This window comes from Manis javanica, chromosome 1 (assembly GCF_040802235.1).
Source record: "Manis javanica isolate MJ-LG chromosome 1, MJ_LKY, whole genome shotgun sequence".
Classification (NCBI taxonomy): domain Eukaryota; kingdom Metazoa; phylum Chordata; class Mammalia; order Pholidota; family Manidae; genus Manis; species Manis javanica.
This window is the reverse complement of record NC_133156.1, coordinates 89,304,515-89,328,707: the sequence shown is the minus strand read 5'-3', so window position 1 is coordinate 89,328,707 and position 24,193 is coordinate 89,304,515. Positions and strand designations below refer to the sequence as shown.

General features: G+C 35.4%; 1 protein-coding gene across 6 annotated transcripts in view; it reads left to right on the top strand.

Annotated features, from left to right (window-relative positions):
* Nucleotides 1-24,193, top strand: part of TENT2 (terminal nucleotidyltransferase 2) — a 90,301-nt gene that overhangs the window by 49,713 nt on the left and 16,395 nt on the right. For all 6 annotated transcript variants that reach the window (XM_073234705.1, XM_037000012.2, XM_037000004.2 and 3 more), the window contains 2 exons: nucleotides 2,926-2,969; nucleotides 15,304-15,440. In XM_073234705.1, coding sequence (XP_073090806.1) covers nucleotides 2,926-2,969; nucleotides 15,304-15,440 — 181 coding nt within the window. The remainder of the gene's footprint in view (nucleotides 1-2,925; nucleotides 2,970-15,303; nucleotides 15,441-24,193) is intronic.

The following is a 24,193-nucleotide window of genomic DNA, read 5'->3' as shown; positions in this document are numbered from 1 at the left end:
AGGTGTATTGAGCAGTTCCAGCTCAGCCACGGTGAACTAACTAGTGTTTGTGATTTTGGCCAGGTCATTCTGTCTGTTTGGCCTTAATATTCTCATCTATATCAGGAATAGTTGGATTAGATGATCTTTAAGTTTTAACTTCTTAAGTGCTTTAATATCTTTTCAGCTATGAATAGAGAAAGGAAACAGGTCCTCTGTATGTAAAGCATTGAAAAGATTAAAGCATTTCCTAGGATAAATTTCAGCAGTCATCAATAGACTACAATATGCTTAAAAAGGTGACTTAAAAGTGTGAGGGAAAAGCCCATTGAGAAGAGATTTACTGATAATCTAAGACTGAGTTTGGGGCAAAAGTATCAATTGGTTAGAAATAATAATATAAATGAATATTCATAGAATATTTACCATGTAACCAGGTATAAAACTATTTCTTAGGCATTTTTTAATTACTGCATTTTCAAGATAAATGGTTGCATAGTGTTGTTGAAGATCTGTTTTTTTTAAGTTGAAATTTTGATGAATCAGTATGCAGTGTTCATGTGTATAAATTTGTGGGGCCTGACCAACTCTCATTTGACCTGCAGGCAAAGTAAAAATCTTGTATTTTAGGAATGCTCAAGGCATTATCTGTTGATCGGATGCTGCAATAATAAGCTTTATTTTGTCTTATTTTGCTTTTGAGAGAGAAATTTAAAAGATTGAAGTCCAGATTTTTTGAGTAAAAGTAGATGGTATAGTCAGATTCTTCCAGAACATATATTGCTTTGAGTAAATTAACATCTGAAAGACTACTAGACACATTGAGCTTATCAGGTTAGTGTTAATAAATAACTGCCACAGTATAGTAATTGTTCCTGCAGTGTGGTGACCTTAAAAAAACAAGAGCCAGTTATATAACCAGCAAAATGTCTATTTGGGAAAAGCAGAGGAATTGCAATTTGGGACAAATACGGCAAACCATAGGCAAGGCTGGAGAACAGAGGAAAAGTGCTCACTTTTATAGGGGAAAGGCGGGTAGTTGGGAGGGGCCCTTTCACTGAGTTCTCATTGGCTGGGCTGTTGCGGGCAAGGAGAAGTTCTTACTACTTCTTGTTGGGGTTTGTAAAAAGTAAGCTGCTTCTTACTGGGTAATATGAGTTATGCTTCTTTTGGTGAGTGGTAGTGCATGACAGTCTCTTCTTCCAGGCTTCCAACTCCATTTTAAATGAGGTTTCCTTTATTTATTTTCACAAAAAAAGATTTTTGAATCTTTAAGGTTGTCACATAAGGGATTTACTAAGTGATATCCCTGCCCCCTACAGCTTCCAAATTGATTCGTTCTAAAGACTCCTGGCAATTAATTCTAAGACTCTATAAACTAGTGTTTAGTATTTGTTTTGCTCTCTTAGAATTCTAGTTATATTTCTAGAATGGGGTAAATTTTGTTTTTAATTCTCTGTAACCTTTTCTTTGTTCTTTTTTAAAGTATATTTTACTAGGAGTATTCAGTGGGAAAGGGACTCAGGTTTTTAATTAACTAAGTAAGTTCTAGTAAGATTTTCCAATATGACTTCTATATTTTAACAAAAATAATTAGAAAGTCATTAAAAATATAGAGACTTTTAGAATTAAAGTGACTGGGGCTTGAATTTATTGGTAGAGTCTTCCAGAATTTTGATAATTTGAATGTCCATGGGAAAAAGTATGTATCCATCCTACTTCCTAAGAGTCATTCTGGTAAGTAACAAGTGAGTTTTTCCCCTAATATTTTCAGTCATATTCTGTGAGTATTCTAGACTTTCATGGAATTTTTTTTTCTAATTTCAGTTGGCAAATGAAACAATACAGAAGGGAAATTGAAATATTATGTGATAGAAATTTATACATATATAATAATAGTTAGAGATCATGTAAGTTGGTCATAATCGTAGATTATATGTACATTAATGTAGTCCAGAAGTCATTTAAAAAAGTTTTGCAAAATAGGAAACTCAAAGTGAATTAAAGATTGTTGCTGATTTTATATATGATGTATTTCTAATTCTTAAATACATACTTTGTCATATGGCACTATATTTGGTCTTTAATATTAAATCTTGAAAATGCATTTGTATCTTATGATACTTAAGACATTATATCTTACAGTTATTTCTTATATTGTGAATATTAGGCACTTTGCCTTTTGTGGTATTCTATTTACATTATAATGTAAAATTAATATTACTGCATTTAATTAGTTTTTATTTAGGTTAAGTTACTGAAGAGTGAAGAATGACAAAAAATATAGTAATGTAGGAAGATAATGATTCCTTTGTATGAAATTTTATTTTATAGCAGATTGGTGAAAATCTTTTGATTTGGTTTCTAACCTTTGCAGAGGCCTTCTTTTTAAAAATTAATGAAGTTGAAAATTTATTTTTCCGGTTTTTCTTTTCAATAAATCAGTTTTCCAAAGCTGTCTCACCTTTGGTGTTCTTTTGTTTTAAGAGGAATTAAGTAATAAGGACAGTTAGGATACAGCTGTTGTTCTTTCATGATGTAGTATCATTGGACCATACTTAAAAATGTTTTTGATAGTTAAATCCATCTTAACAATGTCCATTCTTTATCTATAGAACAATCCTTGTCTTTCTTATTTTGTGTGTGAGTCTGATGTTCAACCAATTGATGTGTGTCCATTTATTGATGGCCTGTTTCGAAACCATGTAAAGAACATTGGTTTACATAGAAATATACATAGTTTATTAACAAATCTTAAATTGTCAGCTTAGGTATCTTATGAATTAAAATTTTTAGTGATCAGAATTAATTTCACAAAATATAAGGCAATTGTTGAATTTTAGCAGAAACCCTTTTAGTCTCATACCTGGGGTAGAGCTGACAAATTATTGCTTTGTAAAATGAATTATGTGAATCACAGAAGCTTTAAACTTTTTCTTTTTATAGCCCTACCTGAACCCATCCTTCCATCCATCCAAAAAATGTACCCAGTAAGTGTTTCTTATAAATTATTATAATACATATTATGACAAGTATATGTGGAACTATTATATGCAGTATTAATGTAAATATAAAAGTAGTAGTAGTAACCTTCTAAGTATATGATAACATTTCTATATAAGCTGAGGCATTGACCACTAGAAAATTAAAAATGTTTCATATACTTTTTCAAAAGACTGATACTTTATTTGGTTATTGGCAGACAATCTGGTCATTTATCTTAATGATGTAATTTTTTGCATGGTGCTTATAATTATCACTAATAGAAATTAAATATACTTAGTCAAGGCCAATTCAGACTTATTCCTGTTTTCTTCATGCTATTTTTAAGTCTAGTTTTATAAGATTTCTTTAGTTAGTAACTCAGAAGTTTTTTAGCCCATTGTATATATACTATGAAAGCTTAGGAAAAATTAAGTAGTTGAACAATTGGATAATCATTTTATCTTTCATTCAGTCTTTCCAAATAATACACCACAAACGGTAACATTAGTACACTATCCTTGTCTGCAGAATATTAAGAATCCTGCTGAATTTGAAACATAACAGAAATGAAGTGTGCCTGCTAGAAAAAGTTAAGCATGTATTCAGTTTGAGTTTAGGGAAAATTTAGGTAATGTACATATTCATAATTATATAAATTCTTTTGTTTCTTTTCCAGTTTTTTGTGTTCCTATTTTCCAGAATTCTCTGTTTTCTTATTTTATACCCCTACCATTTCAGTTTTCCTCCATAGTCATCCTTGTTCCTGGTTTTATTTGGAAATAATATATAAGCTACTTGTTTAGAATGTTTAGCCAACCTTCTGAAACCATATAACTTTTACCTATTAGTTTCATTAACATAAAAGAAGAACTGTTTTCTAAACTTAATAAATGGTCATATTTACAAAGGAAAACGTCTAGCTTGAGTGAACAGTTTCCAAAGAACTTAATTACTTAATATAAAGTAATTAAGTTCTTTGGAAACTGTTGTACTTCACATGGAACCTAAATATAATTGTATGTTTGATAGTTAATAAGAACTGATGGTTTGCTTTTGAACATAATTTATGATTGTAATGCACACGTGTTGTGCTGAATAGTAAAAGGCTCACTGTAATAGTTTTTTTTTTAAGGTGGTAAACTTTATGTTAAGTGTATTTTTGTTAATTTATTTATTTTTACTTTGTTATCACTACTCTACAGTTACATGAGAAACATTATGTTTACTAGACTCCCCCATCAACAAGTTTCCCTCCCATTCCCCATTACAGTCATTGTCCGTCAGCGTAGTAAGATGCTGTAGAATCACTACTTCTCTGTGTTGTACAGCTCTCCCTGTGACCCCCCCACATTATACATGCTAATCATAATGCCCCCTTTCTTTTCTCGCCCCCCCTTATCCTTTCCTTCCCATCCGTCCTCCCCAGTCCTTTTCCCTTTGGTAACTTTTAGTCCATTCTTGGGTTCTGTGAGTCTTCTGGTGTTTTGCTCCTTCAGTTTTTCCTTTGTTTTTATACTCCACATATGAGTGAAATCATTTGATACTTGTCTTTCTCTGCCTGGCTTATTTCACTGAGCATAATATCCTCTAGCTCCATCCATGTTGTTGCAAATGGTAGGATTTGTTTTCTTCTTATGGCTGAATAATATTCCATTGTGTATATGTACCACATCTTCTTTATCCATTCATCTACTGATGGACACTTAAGTTGCTTCCATTTCTTGGCTATTCTGAATAGTACTGCAATAAACATAGGGGTGCATTTGTCTTTTTCAAACTGGGTTGCTGTGTTCTTAGGGTAAATTCCTGGAAGTGGAATCCTGGGTCAAATGGTATTTCTATTTTGAGTTTTTTGAGAAACCTTCATACTGATTTCCATAATGGTTGAACTAGTTTACATTCCCACCAGCAGTGTAGGAGGGTTCCCCTTTCTCCACATCCTCGCCAGCATTTGTTGTTGTTTGTCTTTTGGATGGTGGCCATCCTTACTAGTGTGAGGTGATATCTCATTGTGGTTTTAATTTGCATTTCTCTGATGATTGGTGATGTGGAACATCTTTTCATGTGTCTATTGGCCATCTGAATTTCTTCCTTGGAGAGCTGTTTGCTCAGCTTTTCTGCCCATTTTTTAATTGGATTATTTGCTTTCTGTTTGTTGAGGTGCGTGAGCTCTTCATATGTTTTGGATGTCAACCCTTTATTGGATCTGTCGTTTATGAATATATTCTCCCATATTGTAGGATGCCTTTTTGTTCTATTGGTGGTGTCCTTTGCTGTACTGAAGCTTTTCTGTGTCCTCTGCTGTACAAAAACCAAAAATTTTGAGTTTTTATTATGAATGGATGTTGAATTTTGTTGAATGCTTTTTCAGCATCTATGGAGATGATCATGTGGTTTTTGTCCTTCTTTTTGTTGATGTGGTGGAAAAGGTTGATGGATTTTCGAATGTTGTACCATCCTTGCATCCCTGAGATGAATCCCACTTGGTCATGGTGTATGATCCTCCTGATGTATTTTTGAATTCGGTTTGCTAATTTTTTGTTGAGTATTTTTGCGTCTATGTTCATCAGGGATATTGGTCTGTAATTTTCTTTTTTTGTGGTGTCTTTGCCTGGTTTTAGTATTAGAGTGATGGTGGCTTCATAGAATGAGTTTGGAAGTATTCCCTCGTCTTCTATTTTATGGAAAACTTTAAGGAGAAGTGGGTATTATGTCTTCTCTATATGTCTGATAAAATTCAGTGGTGAATCCTTCTGGCCCAGGGGTTTTGTTCTTGGGCAGTTTTTTGATTACTGATTCAATTTCTTTGCAGGTAATTGATCTGTTTAGATTTTCTGTTTCTTCCTTGGTCAGTCTTGGAAGGTTGTATTTTTCTAGGAAGTTGTCCATTTCTTCCAGGTTTTCCAGCTTGTTAGCATATAGATTATCATAGTATTCTCTAATAATATTTGTTTTTCTGTGGGATCCATCATGATTTTTCCTTTCTCATTTCTGATTTTGTTGATGTGTGTTGATTCTCTTTATCTCTTAATAAGTCTGGTTAGGGGCTTATCTATTTTGTTTATTTTCTCAAAGAACCAACTCTTGTGTTCATTGCCTTTTTCTGTTGTTTTTTATTCTTCTCAATTTTATTTATTTTTCTCTGATCTTTATTATGTCCCTCCTGCTGACTTTGGGCCTCATTTGTTCTTCTTTTTTCCAATTTCAATAATTGTGGCTTTAGACATTCATTTGGGATTGTTCTTCCTTCTTTAAATAGGCCTGGATTGCTATATACTTTCCTCTTAGAACTGCCTTCGCTGTGTCCCACAGAAGTTGGGGCTTTGTGCTGTTGTTGTCATTTGTTTCCATATATTGCTTAATTTCTGTTTTAATTTGGTCATTGATCCATTGATTATTTAGGAGCATGTTGTTAAGTGTCCATGTGTTTGTGAGCCTTTTTGCTTTCTTTGTGCAATTTATTTCTAGTTTTATGCCTTTGTGATCTGAGAAGTTGGTTGGTAGAATTTCCATCTTTTTTTAATTTACTGAGGCTCTTTGTGCCCTAGAATGTGGTCTATTCTGGGGAATGTTCCATGTGCATTTGAGAAGAATGTGTATCCTGCTGCTTTTGGGTGTAGAGTTCTGTAGATGTCTATTAGGTCCATCTGTTCTAGTATGTTGTTTAGTGCCTCTTTGTTCTTACTTATTTTCTGTCTGGTGGATCTGTCCTTTGGAGTGAGTGGTGTGTTGAGGTCTCGTAGAACAAATGCCTTGCATTCTAGTTTCTCCATTAGTTCTGTTAGTATTTGTTTCACATGTCAGTGCTCCTGTATTGGGTGCATATATGTTTATAATGGTTATATCCTCTTGTTGGACTGACCTCTTTATCATTATGTAATGTCCTTCTTTATCTCTTGTCACTATCTAACCATCTAACTTAACTCTCTTATTAAGCTATTACAAACACAGTCTGATGATTCTTTATTTCTCTCCCTTCTTATTCCTCCTCCTCCATTCTTTATATGTTAGGTGTTTTATTCTGTACTCCTTTGTGTTTCCTTTGACTGCTTTTGTGAGTGGTTGATTTTATTTTTTGCTTTTAGTTAGTATTTGGTTGGTCTGCTTTCTTTGTTGTGATTTTATTTTCTCTGTTGACGTCTATTTAGCCTTAGGAGTGCTTCCATCTAGAGGAGTCCCTTTAAAATATCCTGTGGAGGTGGTTTGTGGGGTGCAAATTCCCTCAACTTTTGCTTGTCTGGGAATTGTTTAATCCCTCCTTCATATTTAAATGATAGTTGTGCTGGGTACAGTATTCTTGGTTCAAGGCCCTTCTGTTTCATTGCATTAAATATATCATGCCATTCTCTTGTGGCCTGTAAGGTTTCTGTTGAGAAATCTGATGATAGCCTAATGGGTTTTCCTTCCTAGGTGACCTTTTTTCTCTCTCTGGCTGCCTTTAATACTCTGTCCTTGTCTTTGATCTTTGCCATTTTAATTATTATATGACTTGGTGTTTTCTTCCTTGGGTCCCTTGTGTTGGAAGTTCTATGGGCTTCCATGGTCTGAGAGACTATTTCCTCCCCCATTTTGGGAAGTTTTCAGCATTTATTTCCTCAAAGACAGTTTCTATCCCTTTTTCTCCCTCTTCTTCTGGTACTCCTATAATGTGAATGTTGTTCCATTTGGATTGGTCACACAGTTCTCTTAATATTCTTTCATTCCTGGAGATCCTTTTATCTCTCTCTGCGTTAGCTTGTCTGCTTTCCTGTTCTCTGATTTATATTCCATTAACGGCCTCTTGCACCTCATCCAGTCTGCTCTTAAGTCCTTCCAGAGATTGTTTTATTTCTGTATTCTCCCTCCCAACTTGATCCTTTAGCTCTTGCATATTTCTCTGCAGCTCCATTGGCATGGTTACGACCTTCATTTTGAATTCTTTTTCAGGAAGATTGGTTAAATCTATCTCCCCAGGCCCTCTCTCGGGGTTTGTCAGGGTAATTCTGGACTGGACCAAATTCTTCTGCCTTTTCATGGCAGTAGAGGTAGTTGTAGGAAGGTTGTGCATATGTCAGGTGGGAGAACAAAGTCCTTTCCTGCTTGCTGGTTGCCTTGCCCTTCTCTGCCCTCTGTGTCCATTACCCCCACACCTGGCACAGCCTCCAGATTAATATCCTCAGCTGCTGTGGGCAGGGTTATCGTCAGGGTAGCCCAGAGCCCTGCAGAGAGTGGCAGGCGTGCTGGGTGTGCTCTCCTGCAAGAACGGCGCCCCTTCGCACCTTGCCCCGGTTTCCTCTGCCTGTGTCGGGCCATTGCGCATTGGCAGCGGCCTTTGGGTCTGGCCCGGGCAGCTGCACTCCAGGAGGAGATTCTGTTCAGTTGCTGTGGTCGCGGCCACTCCCTGGCTGCTCCACCGCTGCATGCACGTGCATGGCTGCTCAGCCACTGCAGCGGGGCTGTGCCGTAAGGGGAGCTACCGGCAGGCTGTTGATCGCCGTGAAGGGCCTCAGGGCTGGGTTGCCTCCCAAAGGGCTGGGGTGCCCAAAGTTCCCTGGGATTCCCAGCTGCTGGGCTGAGTGTGGTAGGATGCTTCCGTCCAGCTGTGAGGCCCCTGTCCCTTTAAGACTTTCAAAAAGCGCTCGCTTTTCTTTTGTCCCAGGGGATCCGGCTATGGGGGACCCGCTCGCAGATTTTACTTTTCCGTTTCTGTAATATCCAGCACACCATGTTATGTGTGTCTGCACTTCCACTCCGTCCCCGCTCCGACTCCTCTCCCCCTACCGGGGAGCTGGAGGGGGATGCGCTTGGGTCCCGCCGGCTGCTGCTTGTATCTTACCCCCTTCTGACATGCTGAGTTCTCGCAGATGTAGATGTAGCCTTGCTGTTGTACTGTATCCTTTGGTTTCCCTTTTAGGAATAGTTGTATTTGTTGTATTTTCAAAAAATATATATGGTTTTGGGAGGAGATTTCCACTGCCCTACCCACGCTGCCATCTTGGCTCTTCTGTTAAGTGTATTTTTTGAAAATTTAATTGGTAGGTCATCCAGTTCTGGCTGTGGTTTATGGCAACAGTCTGGTGGTCAAACCTCACTTCTCCACTTACAGCCATCAGACTTGGGCAAATGACTTAGCCTCTCTGAGCCTCAGTTTGCTCATTCGCTAACTCTGAGGAGTTTCACATCTGAGGCTTTGAAGGTTTTACAAGCTCTTCCTGGGCTGCATCTACAGGTGGGCACTGGGTCCAGGCGTAGGTGGGGATGCTGGTGGGGACACTGCTGGGGCGTTGGGTTCGGGTGGAGGCATGGACGCTGGCCGGCCGCTTGTCCAGGTGCTGGCAGGGACACTGGCAAGCGCTGGTGGGGCAGCTCCGGCCAGAGGCGCTCATCATCCCCCACCTCTGTAATAGAATTTTGTTGTAGTGGGAACTTCCTATTTGTGGTGGGTCTTCTACTAGAAAGCATTTGTATCAAGAACCTTTTAGAATTTGGCTATCTTGTCTTCCTTTTAAAAACTTATTTGTGCTATTATGAAGAACAATTATAAGTCTCCAATATAGCTAGGGATCAGTATTTATCCTTTCTTAAACATTATGAAAAATGAAAGCATCAGAAAATATAGAAATAAAGGTAATGTGAACTAAATTTTGGGCCTTATTCTTGAATGGTTTCTTCCCTTCATAGATTATTAATTCTTTAGATCATACTGAAAGGTCAAAGATAATGACCAGGTGTTTACTATTTCATTTTATTGTCCCAACTTCATTTTTCTTTAAGACCTAGGTTTCAGGGTACAAAGATCTGAATATATTTTTTTCAGCAAAAGATTATACTAGTTAAGCTTACCCTTTTAAAGAATATTATGTTTTGAAGAGATGCTTCCACAGAAATCTCACTTAAAATCCCGTGCTACATGAAACTCTTTTTACTAATATAAAATAGTGATGAAGTCTCACTTTAATGCACTATGCTTGGGAACAGAGATATTGGCTCTTATCATTAGGATACCTAAGTTCTTACTGTTATATTCTAGGTTGAAGAGCCTCATTTTTACTTGTTTTTCATTTTTCTTATTATCTAGCTTTCTTCTATGACAGAATCCTGACTTCCCTTCACATACAACACCTCTGACCCTACATTCTCCATCCCTGGTTTGCTAATAATCTCATTTCTATACCTGTAACAGGGAAATAGATATAATACTAGCTCAGCTCCTAGGCCTTAAAAAATACCAATAGCAAGACCTGTTAGATTTAAGAAAGTCTTAATTTGCTTCCAGGTGTAGTTACATTGTCATAAATAGTTAAAATACATTATCTATACTGTAAGATTAATGCTTACATAAACCCTGTCAGATGATTACCAGAGTCCTTTTCCATCTAATGGAACAAGGAAATCTGTTTGTTTCTTATTACTAATAACTGTCGTTTACTTAGTATCTATTTTATGTCAGTACACTGTGAATTTTATACACAGTATCTTTAATTCTAAACACATAAACTTGTAAGGTATTATTTTTGTTTCACAGGTGAAGAAAGGTCTCAGAAAAGTTACATAACTGATCCAAGCTATGTAGTCACAGATTATGGACCCAGAAATTGGTATTTTTTCCTTTATACTATGCTTCTTAAGGAAAGGCAAAATGGTAGTATATCATTTATCTAATTTCTGTTGCTTGTTTTATTTGTGAGTCCTATTGTATATATGATTATTCATTACAGAGATACACCTTTCTTTAAGATAGGACAGAATTTTAGCTTATATAAATAAATTTGGGAATGGTTTAAAACTTTACAGTAACAAAAGAAACTTTGTTACTTTACAAGGGAACAAAGTTCTTTTAAATTTTGAGCTTTTCTAATATAGTTAAAATAGAATTTAAAAAGATAAAAATTTTGAAGTGGAATAAAATTTGTTCAATATGTTCTTTTTAGTCATTTTCATAAGATTTATGATAATTATTTTAAAAATTGGTATGGTATTTTGATTCAGTTACATTATGAAAGAAAAGGATGAAAGACTAAGTATAACTATCTTAAAGTATATCCTAGTATCGCATTATTGATTATTACTAAATTCTTACAGACTTAAAACAGCATGAATGTTAGAGGGCGGAATATTAAGTTAAAGAATGTAGTTGAGAAAGTTTATAAACTCAGATTAAGTTTATGAAGTGATCTTTATTTTAATGCAAGCCTATTATTAAATTTATGCTAAGTAGATTTATCAAGACAACTTACTGTTTGTTAACTTCCCTAATGGTATCTTCATATTCTAGGAAGCCATTTATGATAGCAGAATAGAGATGTAAGAAAATCACCCTTTTTTTTGTAGTTATGAAATAAATAATTCTGAGAACGTAGAGTTCCTCTGTGCGGTTGTATGTTGAAAATACATTAAATTGTACATTTATATGTGTGTATATATACATACATACACATCTGGAAGTTTTTTTCAGTTTTAGTATATGGATTTAATTAGTTATGTAAAACAGGCTAAAAATGAATACCTTTGAAAAGAAAATTAAAAATTTTTGATGAAGATTTATTTTATTTTTATTTATTTTTATTTTTTTATTTTTTTTATTTTTTATTTTTATTTTTTTTGAGAGGGCATCTCATATTTATTGATCAAATGGTTGTTAACAACAATAAAATTCAGTATAGGGGGGTCAACACTCAATGTACAATCATTAATCCATCTCAAGCCTAATTCTCGTCAGTCTCCAATCTTCTGAAGCATAACAAACAAGTTCTTACATGGTGAACAAATTCTTACATAGTGAATAAATTCTTACATGGTGAACAGTACAAGGGCATTCATCACAGAAACTTTCTGTTTTGATCACGCATTATGACCTATAAACAATCAGGTCAAATATGAATATTCGTTTGATTTTTGTACTTGATTTATATGTTGATCCCACATTTCTCCTATTATTACTATTAGATGAAGATTTATTTTTTTAAATGACAAAAAGCTAGTGTTTTAAAGTTGGCATTACTTAAATTTTTAAAATCATCAGGAAGTTAATTTTGAAATAATACCTCATTAAAAGTTTTAGGAGGTAACCATACTGCATTATTGTATAAATGCATAGTTACAATAATAATGATGTCTGGCATATACTAAATAATTAAATAGGTAATGCTATTGCTGCTGTGCTTTACATACATCATATCATTTAATCTATCTAACAATTCTATGAGTTCTGTTGTTTTCCTTATATGATAGGTGAAGAATCAGAACCTTTGGAAAGCTAGGTGACTTGGTTGGGCTCAAATAACTAACAGAAAATGTCAAACCTAGGTCTGACTCCAAAGCTTATGCTCCTAACCACTTCATTATAGTACTTCTACTTTATCTTAAATACTTTTGTTGATTTCAAAACTTTAAAAATCTCATTAAAAGCAGGTATAAATTAAAGGGAATTTAATGATCCGTCTTTAATATACATCACCAGGTTAGTGGTGATCAGCTTAAAATAACAAAGCTTGGTAGAACTTTTAATATCATATAGTTCTTTCTCTGTTCAGGCAAAATCCCACTTACATACTCCATATCAGTTATATTTTTCTTTCAAATCTTCAACATTTATTTCTAGGGTGTAATAACTCATATTGTTAGAAAATTGTACAACTTAAATTTGTTTGCCTTGAGATGGAAAACAGTCATCTTTCATTTAAATCATACATTATTTTGAAGAACAGTGACCAAGTAAAAGGTATTAGCCAATCTAATTTATTCCAGAAAGTACTTAATTTTCCAAGTTTCAAACTTTGAAGGTAAAGTAAGATATCACGGTCTGTTCTGAGAAAAATGATGGAATCTGGCAAAAGGTGTTGCCATTTTTGGTAAGAAATTGTATGGGCAAAAACAGTGAGAATTTTCAGGATTTTTAAACTTGACATTGATTGAAGAGAAAAGTCAAATATCTAAAAATATCAGCATTTAAGTACCAATTGGAAATGTGTTCAGAAATTAAGTCATTACACATTTGGATTTTAGAGTAATAATAAGATATAGCTTGAAAATCAGTAAAGATGTCTTCCCTATGTTAAGCAAATTGGCAGAAAATACCAGTAATCTGCCTCCCCCCAGTTATTTGAGAAATAGATGTTACAGTTTATCAGTTGAATTTTTTTCCCATGGATTTAGGTTGTAATTTTAAGGTTCCTTTTTTTCCCCATTGGCTTTTGGGTTCTTCTTTATGTTTTTTCTAAAATGTTAGCTGATGTTCTTCCTGCGCCCGCCTGTCCTATCCAAAGTAGCATATATTATTCTTAAAGACATCGCAGTGGGGAAGCTTCCTTTAAAAATATATTCTTTGATGAAAAATTCTCAAAGCAGAGAATCTTTCTGTAATGTGACTGATTACCAAAAAATGAGGATTTTGTAGGGTTAAATGGTGTTTCTGTTTACTTGTAGCTTTTTTGGTGTACCCTCCACCTGCTCCCTGCCCCACTTTCTTAAGTTTGGATTTCTCCTTAAGTTTTTCCTTGGTATATATGACATAGCTCTTTTTGTATATAGCTTATGAATAAGAACAGTGGGACTAAGAGACGACTGCCCAAACTGTTGGTCTAAAGTCATTCAGCATATTAGTAGAGTAGGTCTCACACTTCTTCAGTGTTAATCTCACAATTGCTGGACAAAATAAAAATTTTAAAAAAGGCCAATTTTAAGCTTAAGGTAGGAAAATGTATTCTATTTCAGCATTAGTTCATAATTGAATATACTGTGCTAGGTTCTAGAAATCAGAAACTTTCAGAAGAAGGGATTCAACAGTGACCCAGTTTTCTTTTCCTTGTCATTTGAATTTATGTTATACATTTTTGTATAATTTGCCAAAAAATAGTATTTAAATTTTGCAATTTTAAACAATGTCCTAAGTCAAGTGTACACTTAGTAAGTCAGAGACAAAGGATGGTAGAGGAAGTGCCCCTGCTCTTTCTGCTTTTACTCTTTATTGTTAAGTTGAGGCTTCTCTCCTATTCCACCTAGTCTTAGAAGCAATTAAGATTTCTACTTGAGTCTTGTAAAACCAAATCTGTTAGAAATGTAAGGGTAAGTCCCAGGCTTAGGAAGTCCAGCTTTATGATTATGGTTGGAGTAAAATTTCTTCTGAGGAAAAGGTTATCACTTCTTGGTAGTTAAAGATTATTGATAGAATTATAAGTAATGGGGCAAGGGAGGGGATTTTCTATTTTCTTGCTCCTTTGTACTGATGATTTTTGAGGACTACCATTAAATAGATACACTACCCTGTTTCTTGGTATTACATCTTAGTTGTTTAGGGAACCTCTATTTTTCAGTGTTAGAGTTACTGAGACATAACAATTGAATTGATATCTATAAACCTAGATATCTATAAACCTAGGGTTGACCTATTAGATAATTGGGAACTTTAAGTATAGCAGTCATTCTGCTGTTTTACCACTTGCTTTTTTTTTTATTCTTTATGTTTCTATTCTGATGGCAAAGGGGACTATAGAAAACCCTTCTTGAAGGCATTGTGCAAATTACTTAGATTATTTTCTAACATGGATATGTATTACCTGAGAATCTCCATGATTCTTTAGAGCCAGAGCTTGGTGCTAATAGAGGAAAGATCAAATATGAAAATAAGTGGCATACCATAGACAAAACGAATTGAGTACCCATTAGTATTCTTCTAATCAGTGTGTTGTCTGGGCGTGCATTACAAGCAAATGATATCCTCCTCTACGAACGTTGTGGTGGAAGTTTGCTGAATATTGTTTGGTAATACAGTTTCTATCTTGTTTTCCCTATCCTCTTTGTCTTTCAAGTTCAGTTTACATCGAAAGTCTATCTTATCTTCCCTCTAAGATACAAAATGCAAAAGTGAAATAAAACCCAAAATTTAAAGTTAGCCGAAGTTCTAATCACATATTAAAGTTACTTCAGTGGCCTTTAGAGAAATTTTAGGTGGCAATTAGAAAAAGCTCTTAACCTTGTGCTTGATACATAGCCTTCATAAAGCAGAACTATTCTTTATAGAAATAATTAAGAAAGATTTATATTTATAAAGAAATTATATGTTATTGGATGGAATCTTGGTATGTACAGTAAGGTTTATTTATGAGTTAGAAAATCTTTGCTGCTGTAGAGATCCATTTGGTTAATAGAGTGATATACCTCAAAGAATGATGGAATATCAGTTTTCCAGGTATTTTCTGACCTACTCTAAACACTGGTGAAATCTTTAGTGGAAGAGAATCTACAAATTGCCAACATAAAATTTCTTCTGTCTTCTTCAGAGGGCTTTAGTTTAGGTCAGGATTTAAAAAGTTTTCAGTGTGTGTTTTATATGACTTTACATTTTTCTTTCTCTTTTGACAGGAATCTTTTAGTCCTGCTATACAACTGCACCTTGTACATCAGGTTCCATGTAATGTTCCTCCTTACCTCTCAAAGAATGAATCAAATCTTGGGGACCTCTTACTGGGCTTTCTGAAATACTATGCTACAGAATTTGAGTAAGTGAAAGTTCAAATTGTGTTTATATATAAATGAATGCTACAAATTTAGTCAGAAGCAATATTTACCAATTTCAATGCTATAAATTTGTCCAGAAATGTGTAGCTTATAAAATTTGATACCTAACAATTATTAGATGCTAAATAGATTTCATATTCCTAGCTAATAAAAAAGGTATAGTTCAGTAAGCCCAGTTTTAGTTTGTTTTAATAGCGATCCCATTTAATGTTTAGCTGACTCTTCATAGTAGGACCCAAGTAAATGTTTGTCTTGGTCTAATGTAGGTGCTGTGTAGTTTGGAACATCTGTTTTTTAGAAGTTCAAATTTTTAGTAAAACCAGCTAAGACAAACTTGGGAAAAGATCTACTTAATACTTGACATTTGAAAAAATAGTCGTTAGTGTGTTATACAAATCAAAGGATAGTCCTTTTCCTGTTTTGTTTTTTTTCCTGAGGGTGATGTGGAAGCATGAAACACTAGTGGACATAGTTTAAGGACTGTACATAACTGAAAGTTCTAAAAATTCTTATGGTAATTCTTAGGCCAGATGGAGTAGGGTTAGGGATTGTTTAAAGCTCTCCTGATGAATTTAGAAAAACCTGAAGAAAAAAAAGAGGACTTAACTTACAGAGTTAGAGGAGAGTAGTATAAAGACCATAGCATACCATTTTTGAAGAGGTTTGTAGAGGGGAATATTAGTAGTAATAAATTGCTGTTACCAGGTGGGAAAAACTGTTCTAAGCAGATTATATGTATTATCTCATTCAGTTTACATAATAACCATATGAGATGGTATTATTTAATGCCCGTTTTACCAATGAGGCATATAGAAAGGTGAAGAAACTTGCCCCATATTCACACAGCGAGTAAGAGGAGTATTTCAAACAGTTTTGACTGCAAAATTTACTCTTAACTGTGATACTTTACTGCAAAGTTTCTATCGTCTTATCTGCTATGATTGAGTAGCTCTAGAGAAATATGACTCTTATAAGATGATTTGAAACACAGGGCATGAATGAAGAGATGTTGTTTAAATTCCTCAAAGTAATTATACCAGACTGTTTGTGCCTGTTTTGTTTACAGTTGTGTCTTCAGTACCTAGCCCAGTGCCAGATAAGTGGGTATTAGAAAAGTAATTGGTACAAAATTAATAATTTTGAAGCAGAAAGTAAGATTATGGGGATGATTCAAAGATCTTTAAGATGACTTTAAAATTATTGGATTTGGTTAAGAAAAGGAGTAGGAAAAGTGCTGGAGGAAAGTAGTAAGAATAAACTTAACACTAAAAATGACCAGGACCAGAATATAAGTTCAGGCAACAAGGATAAAATGGAAGGAGCCTCCATTTATATAAAGGGAGGAAAGATTTAAGACTATATAAAAGATAAGAGCCTATAAAGGTTATTTTAGAGTTCAGATTCTTTTAAGATATTATAATAACAGTTCCTCATGTTTAGTGAGTATTTATCTAGTACCCTACAGTATGTTGAGTGATTCCTGTACTATTATATCATTTAACCCTCACAATAACCCCTATCAACCTTCTTGTGTACTTGAAAGTTCCCTGTGGCAATTGAGCTAGATAGTGAGAGAATGGATTCAAATTTAGGTCTGATTCCAACCACATTCTTAATTGTTAGACTGTATTGGCATCATCTGTTGTGTCATATAAATTAGTCATCGAGGGAGATTTGTACAGAGGGAAAAAGAGTCCTAGAAGAAAAATATATTTCTGCCATGTATAGTTCATGATTAGAGCATCTGGATACAAATACCTTGAAAATTACCCACTTTGTTGGACTGAAACAGAATGGTAAATGTGTTAGTTTAGTGTAATAGAAACTAGCTTGGCTGTGCCAAATGATAATGGCTGGGATGATGATGATGCTTGGAAAGAGGTTTTGAACTTTTGGACACATTTGTTAGCTCTATGATACATGACAGGAGACATCTTCACCTCTTTCATCATATAGTACATTTGTCAAGTGTGTTGTTTCATACCAGATTAATTTCAGAAATTTGACTGTAGGGAGCACAGCCAAGAGTGTAGTCATGGTATTGAACTAGGTGCTGTGCCAAAGAATTCTGACAGTTGTTAGAAATACTTGTAATGATTTCTTCTGAACTTTGACATAGTCAATTAAAAAAATTCTCTTTACTTGAAGACAGAATTAAGTGCCTGTTAAGAGATGCTTGAGTATATAATTTAATAAATGTTGCATAAAATTTATATGGCCATTAAAATATACTGAGATTTTCTTACTTTACTCACAGCTTTCTCCTAAACCTAGGTGCTGAAAATTCTTAAAGTGAAACCAAGCTTCTAGAGCTGCACTTGGAAAGGGGAACTGGCAAAGTAGGGTAAAAAGGAGCCAGGTGCCTCAGGGACTCTAGAACAAAATATAGTAAGATAATATATCTTGAACAAAATATGTATCTAGAACAAAATAATAATTTTGTATCAAAACAAAAGAAAAATTCAAGTACTAAATCCCTTTTAGACTCATAGACATTGGAGATCTACGAAGCTTAAAGTTCTATTTTGTAATCTATTATCTTATAATGTTATATTTTATAATTGTGTTTTATAAGCCTCTTTATTCCCTGGGTGCCTAATTACATGTTATTGCTATTAATCTACCTGCTGAATCAAAAATACATTCCTACATACTTAAACAAGATTTTTTTAAAAAGGAAATTATATAAAGGTCTAATATTGCTATCTCCTTTCTTACTCAGATTTTTTCCTCTCATTTTATTTAATCAATAAATCATTTAGTACCTCCTGTATACCATGCTATTTTGTATGCACTGGGGATATAGCAGTGAACAAAACAGACAAAAATCCCTGTCTTCATGGAGTTTACAGTGTATAGAAAATCAAACAAAGTTACAGTATGTTATCATTTGGTGGTAAGCAGAGAAAAATAGAGCAAAAGCAGAAAGGAGGTGCAGATATGTGTAGTTTTTGCAGTTTTAATACCTGTATTGTAATTGAATACCTAGCATGGTAAAGGAAAGTCCCACTGAAAAGGTGACCTTCGAATAAAGACTCAGTGGAGAGAAAGGTGTGAATTACAGTCTGAGAGAAGACCTTTTCAAAAAATGGAAAAGCAAGTGCGAAGACCCTGAGGTAGGAGTTTGCCTCAAGGAATGGCAGAAATGATGTCAGAAAGTTAGGGAAGTCAGCAGTTAATTTTGAAGCCTTTGGCTTTTCCTCTGGGAGAAATGGAGAACCACTGCAGGGATTCAGTAGAGAAATTATGTAGTCTGATCTAGTTCATAACAGGTGAGAATAGACTGAAGGGAGCCAAGGGTAGAAGCAAGGAGACCACTAGAAGGATATTGCAATAATCTAGAGAAATGATGTGGCTTGGATAAAGGTAGTTGCAGGGGAAGTGGATGAGAAGTGGTCAGATTCTGTTTATTTTGTGTTATTCAATAGATTAGATGTCACATTAAGAGAGAAGAGATGAGCAACTTCCAAGTTTTTGGTTTGAGCAACTGAAAGGATGGAGTCACTGTTAGGTGTGATGGGGTAAGAGAAGGAGTGTTACTGAGTTTGAACTTCTTAAGACTGAGATACTATAAAATGTTCCAATGGAGAGTTCCAATTGAGTAGATAGTTCAATATACAAATCAAGAGTTCAGGAGAGAGGTCACAGTTAGATCTGTACATTTGACAGTTGTTAGCTGATATTTAAAGGTTTGAAACTGAGAAAATCAAGAGAATATAGATAGAAAAGAAAAAAGTCTCAGAGACTAAAACCTTTGATACTCCAGTGTTAAGAGGTTTACAGGTAATAAGATATGGAAATATGTGACATATTGAGGAGAGAGACACAAATTCACAATGTAGGTATTCTGTGAAACAATTGGCCTAGTTTCTTAAAAAGTCAGTGTCATTAAAAAACAAAAGTAGAGGGAACTTTTCCAGATTGAAGAGGTGGAACAATAAATATAATGCATGAACCTTGATTAAAACCTGATTAGGGTGGAGGAGTTGTAAAATACACTTGAATTAGTGTTAACTCTAGATACTGTTTGTGTTGTAAAGGAGAATGGCCTTATTCTTATGAGATGTATATCCAAAAATAAAAAAATGAAGTTTCATGCTGTCTACATCTTCATAAATGTTTCCGTTCAAAACATACACATAATACACAATCAAATGTGGGAACATGTTAACAGCTGTTGAATTGTTTTTGAGTTTTATGCTTTTTAGTCTTTCTCTTTGAAAAGTTTCATAATACAAAGATGCAATTAAAATGTGATTAGGGATGAAAAGGAAATAATACATGTAGTCTAAAAAGAAAGAATAGTTGAGGTAGGAGGAAAGCCAATAGAATGTATTGTCTTGGAATCCAGGGGAGAAAAGATGTTGCCAGGAGGAGGGAGTGATTATCTGTGACACATTTTTTGATAGATCAAGTAAAAGATAGAGTCAGAAGCTGACTTTTGGAGCATTAGCCCATGTGGAGGCCACAGGACCCTTGTCAGAAGCAGTTTCTATAGGATAATGGGGATAACAAGCATCACTGGTGTGGGCTCAATAGAGAACAGGAAGAAGAGAATTAGATACAGATAGTGTAGTGTATGTAAACTCCTCTAGGGTAAAGAAACTAACACATCTTGATAGCAAAATTGATGATAACAGAAAAATACATAGTAAAAATATTGAACAGTTTGAGTTGAGAAGGGCTCAAAGCTAGAGTACAAGTGAAATAGGAGCACAGAGAATCATTAATAGTAATTTCATACCAGTATAGTAAGTACAATATGTAAATACAGAGGAATACAAGTGAATTGATGTAATGAGAGCTAGTGGAAATTATCTTTTGATTGCTTTTGTTATTCAATGAAAGGAAGCACGGACAGCAGCTGGGAATGACTGTGAGGGAGGAAATTTGAAAAGCGAGGAGGAGGCATGCATTGTTATGTCAGAGTAAATAAGTGAATTAATATGATTGGTGAGTAGTAGCCCATTTAGGGTCCTTTGAGATAATCATTAATTTAAAGTGATCATAAATTTAAAGGCCAGTATGTTTCATATTTTCCTCCATCCATGTTTACCTGCATGGGAAAGGATTGGAGTGGGCAAAGATTTAATTATGATTGTGTTGTTTTAGCCAGGGAAGTTAGTGCAGGAAGGGGTATGAGAGGATATGCAAGGGAGTGATTTTAATAATTAACCATGGACAGAATATATTAAATTTAGTCTTGAAAATACAGACACAGGGATGCCTGTATTTCTTCCATGTGGCAGTTTCCAATAGTTAATTGTAAAAATGGTCCTGGGCTAGTAGAAAAGTCAGAGCTGGAGAAAAGGATTTAGAAAAAAAAATCAGAATATTAAAGCCTTGGATGGGTGCTCTAACATTAAGAGAAGATTGAAAGAGGCAAGGCCCTGATGGACACCAGTATTTAAAGGGTCAGGCAGAGGAAGAGCCAGTCAAAACAAAATAAAACTCCAAGATTAGCATATAGTTTTCTTTCTGCTTAAGAGGTTTGAAATCTCTAACAAAGTTTTCTTTTTGTTTGCTTCCCAGCCCTTAATAATGCAGAACTATATACATGTTCACTTAATTTGACTAGTCGTAGTGTGTATGCAGCCATATGGTGTCAGACCCATAATTGTGACTTTGTTAACCTTAATATTTTCCTTGTAAAATTGCTGAAGACTACATTGCAATTTAACCAATCATCTCCAAATTCTTTGTCACAAAAAGAATGGCTAAAAGAGTAAAAAAGTGAGTACCAGTCTATTATCATGATGAAAAAAAGAAGCAAGTATCCTAATATAGTTAGTAATCTCAGTTTTATATCCAAAAGACTATCATGTATTATCAAGTTTACCATAGATTAAATTAACCTCCATATCTGTTCTTCTATAATTTTCTGACACACCCCTCTTTAAACTATCTTATTTTACACTTTAATTATTGAGTGACAGTAACATTTTCACATGGCAAGCAAATTATGGTAGAGAAATATGGTATGGTAAAATGCTTAGGTTAGGGCCTGTTTTCAAGAATAAAATATTTAGGGAAAATACTTCTAATTATCATTTGAATTTGACATTTGAATTCACCTCTAAAAGTAAAAATAGTATAGAGAGAAGCCAAGATGGTGGCGTGAGTAGAGCAGTGGAAATCTCCCAAAACCATATATATTTTTGAAAATACGACAAATACAACTATTCCTAAAAGAGAGACCAAAAGATACAGTACAACAGCCAGACTACATCTACACCTGCAAGAACCCAGCACCTCACGAAGGGGGTAAGATACAAGCCATGGCCCGGGTCGCACCCCTCACTCCAGTGTCTGGGGGAGGAGAGGAGTCGGAGTGGGGAGGGAGAGGGAGCCCAGGACTGCTAAATACCCAGCCCTAGCCATCCGCACTGGGAGCGTACACACACAGTGCGTGGTGTGCCAGATACTAGGGAAACAGGACAGTAAAACCTGTGAGCAGGTCCCTGCAGCAGGCACCCCTGGGACAAAAGAAAAGCGAGTGCGTTTTGAAAGTCTTAAAGGGACAGGGGCCTTACAGCTGGATGAAAGCGTCCCGGCGCACTCAGCCCAGCAGCTGGGAATCCCACGGAACTCCAGGCGCCCTAACCCCCTGGGCAGCAGCGCAGCTCGGAGGACCCTCACAGCGATAAACAGCCTCCCACACGTTCCCCCTCCGGTGTGGCCCTACCATAGCGGAGCAGCAGCCTGAGGCTGGCCATGCTCACAGCAGCCCCAGCCAGAATCAGAGACCCTGTCTGCACGCAGCTGCCCAGCACAAGCCACTAGGGGTCAACATTCTCACAGGAGAGGAAGGCCACAAACTAGCAAAAAGGGACATTCTCCCAGCTGACACATGCGCCAACTCCCCACAACTACCTCTATCGCCATGAAAAGGCATAAGAATTTGATCCAGACCAGACTAACAGAGACAATCCCTGAGAAGGAGCTTTGGGAGATAGACCTAACCAATCTTCCTGAAAAATAATTCAAAATAAAGGTCATAACCATGCTGATGGAGCTGCAGAGAAAAATGGAAGAGCTAACCAAAAAAGTAGGGAGGGAGACTACAGAAATAAAACAATCTCTGGAAGGACTTAAAAGCAGAATGGATGAGATACAAGAGGCTGTTAATGGAATAGAAACCAGAGAACAGGAATGCATAGAAGCTAACACAGAGAGATGTAAAAAGATCTCCAGGAATGAAACGATATTAAGAGAACTGTGTGACAAATCCAAATGGAACAATATCTGCATTATAGGGGTACCAGAAGAAGAGGGAGAAAAAGGGATAGAAAGTGTATTTGAAGAAATAATTGCTGAAAACATCCCCAAACTGGAGTAGGAAATAGTCGCTCAGACCACGAAGCACACGGAAGTCCCAACAGAAGGGACCCAAGGAGGACAACACCAAGACACATAATAATTAAAATGGCAAAGATCAAGGAAAAGGACAGAGTTTTAAAAGCAGCTAGAGAGAGGAAAAAGGTCACCTAGAAAGGAAAACCCATCAGGCTATCATCAGACTTCTCAACAGAAACCTTACAGAGCAGTGGAAATCTCCTCCCAAAACCATATATATTTTTGAAAATATGACAAATACAACTATTCCTAAAAGACCAGAAGAGAACGGCATGATATATTTAATGCAATGAAACAGAAGGGCCTTGAACCAAGAATACTATATCCAGCACAATTATCATTTAAATATGAAGGAGGGATTAAACAACTCCCAGACAAACAAAAGTTGAGGGAATTTGCCCCCCACAAACCACCTCTAAAGGGTATTTTAGAGGGACTGCTCTAAATGGGAGCACTCCTAAGGCTTAATAGATGTCATCAGAGAAAATAAAATCACAGCAAAGAAAGCAGATGAACCAAATACTAACTAAAGGTAAAAAATAAAATCAGCTACCCACAAAAGCAGTCAAAAGGAACACAGAATAAAACACCTAACATATAAAGAATGGAGGAGGAGGAATAAGAAGGGAGAGAAATAAAGAATCATCAGACAGTGTTTATAATGGCTCAGTAAGTGAGTTAAGTTAGACAGTAAGATAGTAAAGAAGCTAACCTTGAACCTTTGGTAACCATGAATCTAAAGCCTGCAATGGCAATAATTACATATCTTTCAATAGTCACCCTAAATGTAAATGGACTTAATGCACTAATCAAAAGACACAGAGTAATAGAATTGATAAAAAAGCAAGACCCATCTATATGCTGCTTACAAGAGACTCACCTCAAACTCAAAGACATGCACAGACTAAAGGTCAAGGGATGGAAAAAAATATTTCATGCAAACAACAGGGAGAAAAAAGTAGGTGTTGCAGTACTAGTATCAGACAAAATAGACTTCAAAACAAAGTATAAAGCTCTACTACAAAGCCACAGTAATCAAGGCAATTTGGTACTGACAGAAGAACAGAGCCACAGACCAGTGGGACAGAATAGAGACCTCAAACATTAACCTTAACATATATGGTCAATTAATATACGATAAAGGAGCCATGGACATACAATGGGGAAATGAAAGCCTCTTCAGCAGTGGGTGCTGGCAAAATTGGACAGCTACATGTAAGAGAATGAAACTGGATCATTGTCTAACCCCATACACAAAAGTAAACTCGAAATGGATCAAAGACCTGAATGTAAGTCATGAAACCATAAAACTCTTAGAAGACAATATAGGCAAAAATCTCTTGGACATAAACATGAGCGAGGACTTCATGAACACATC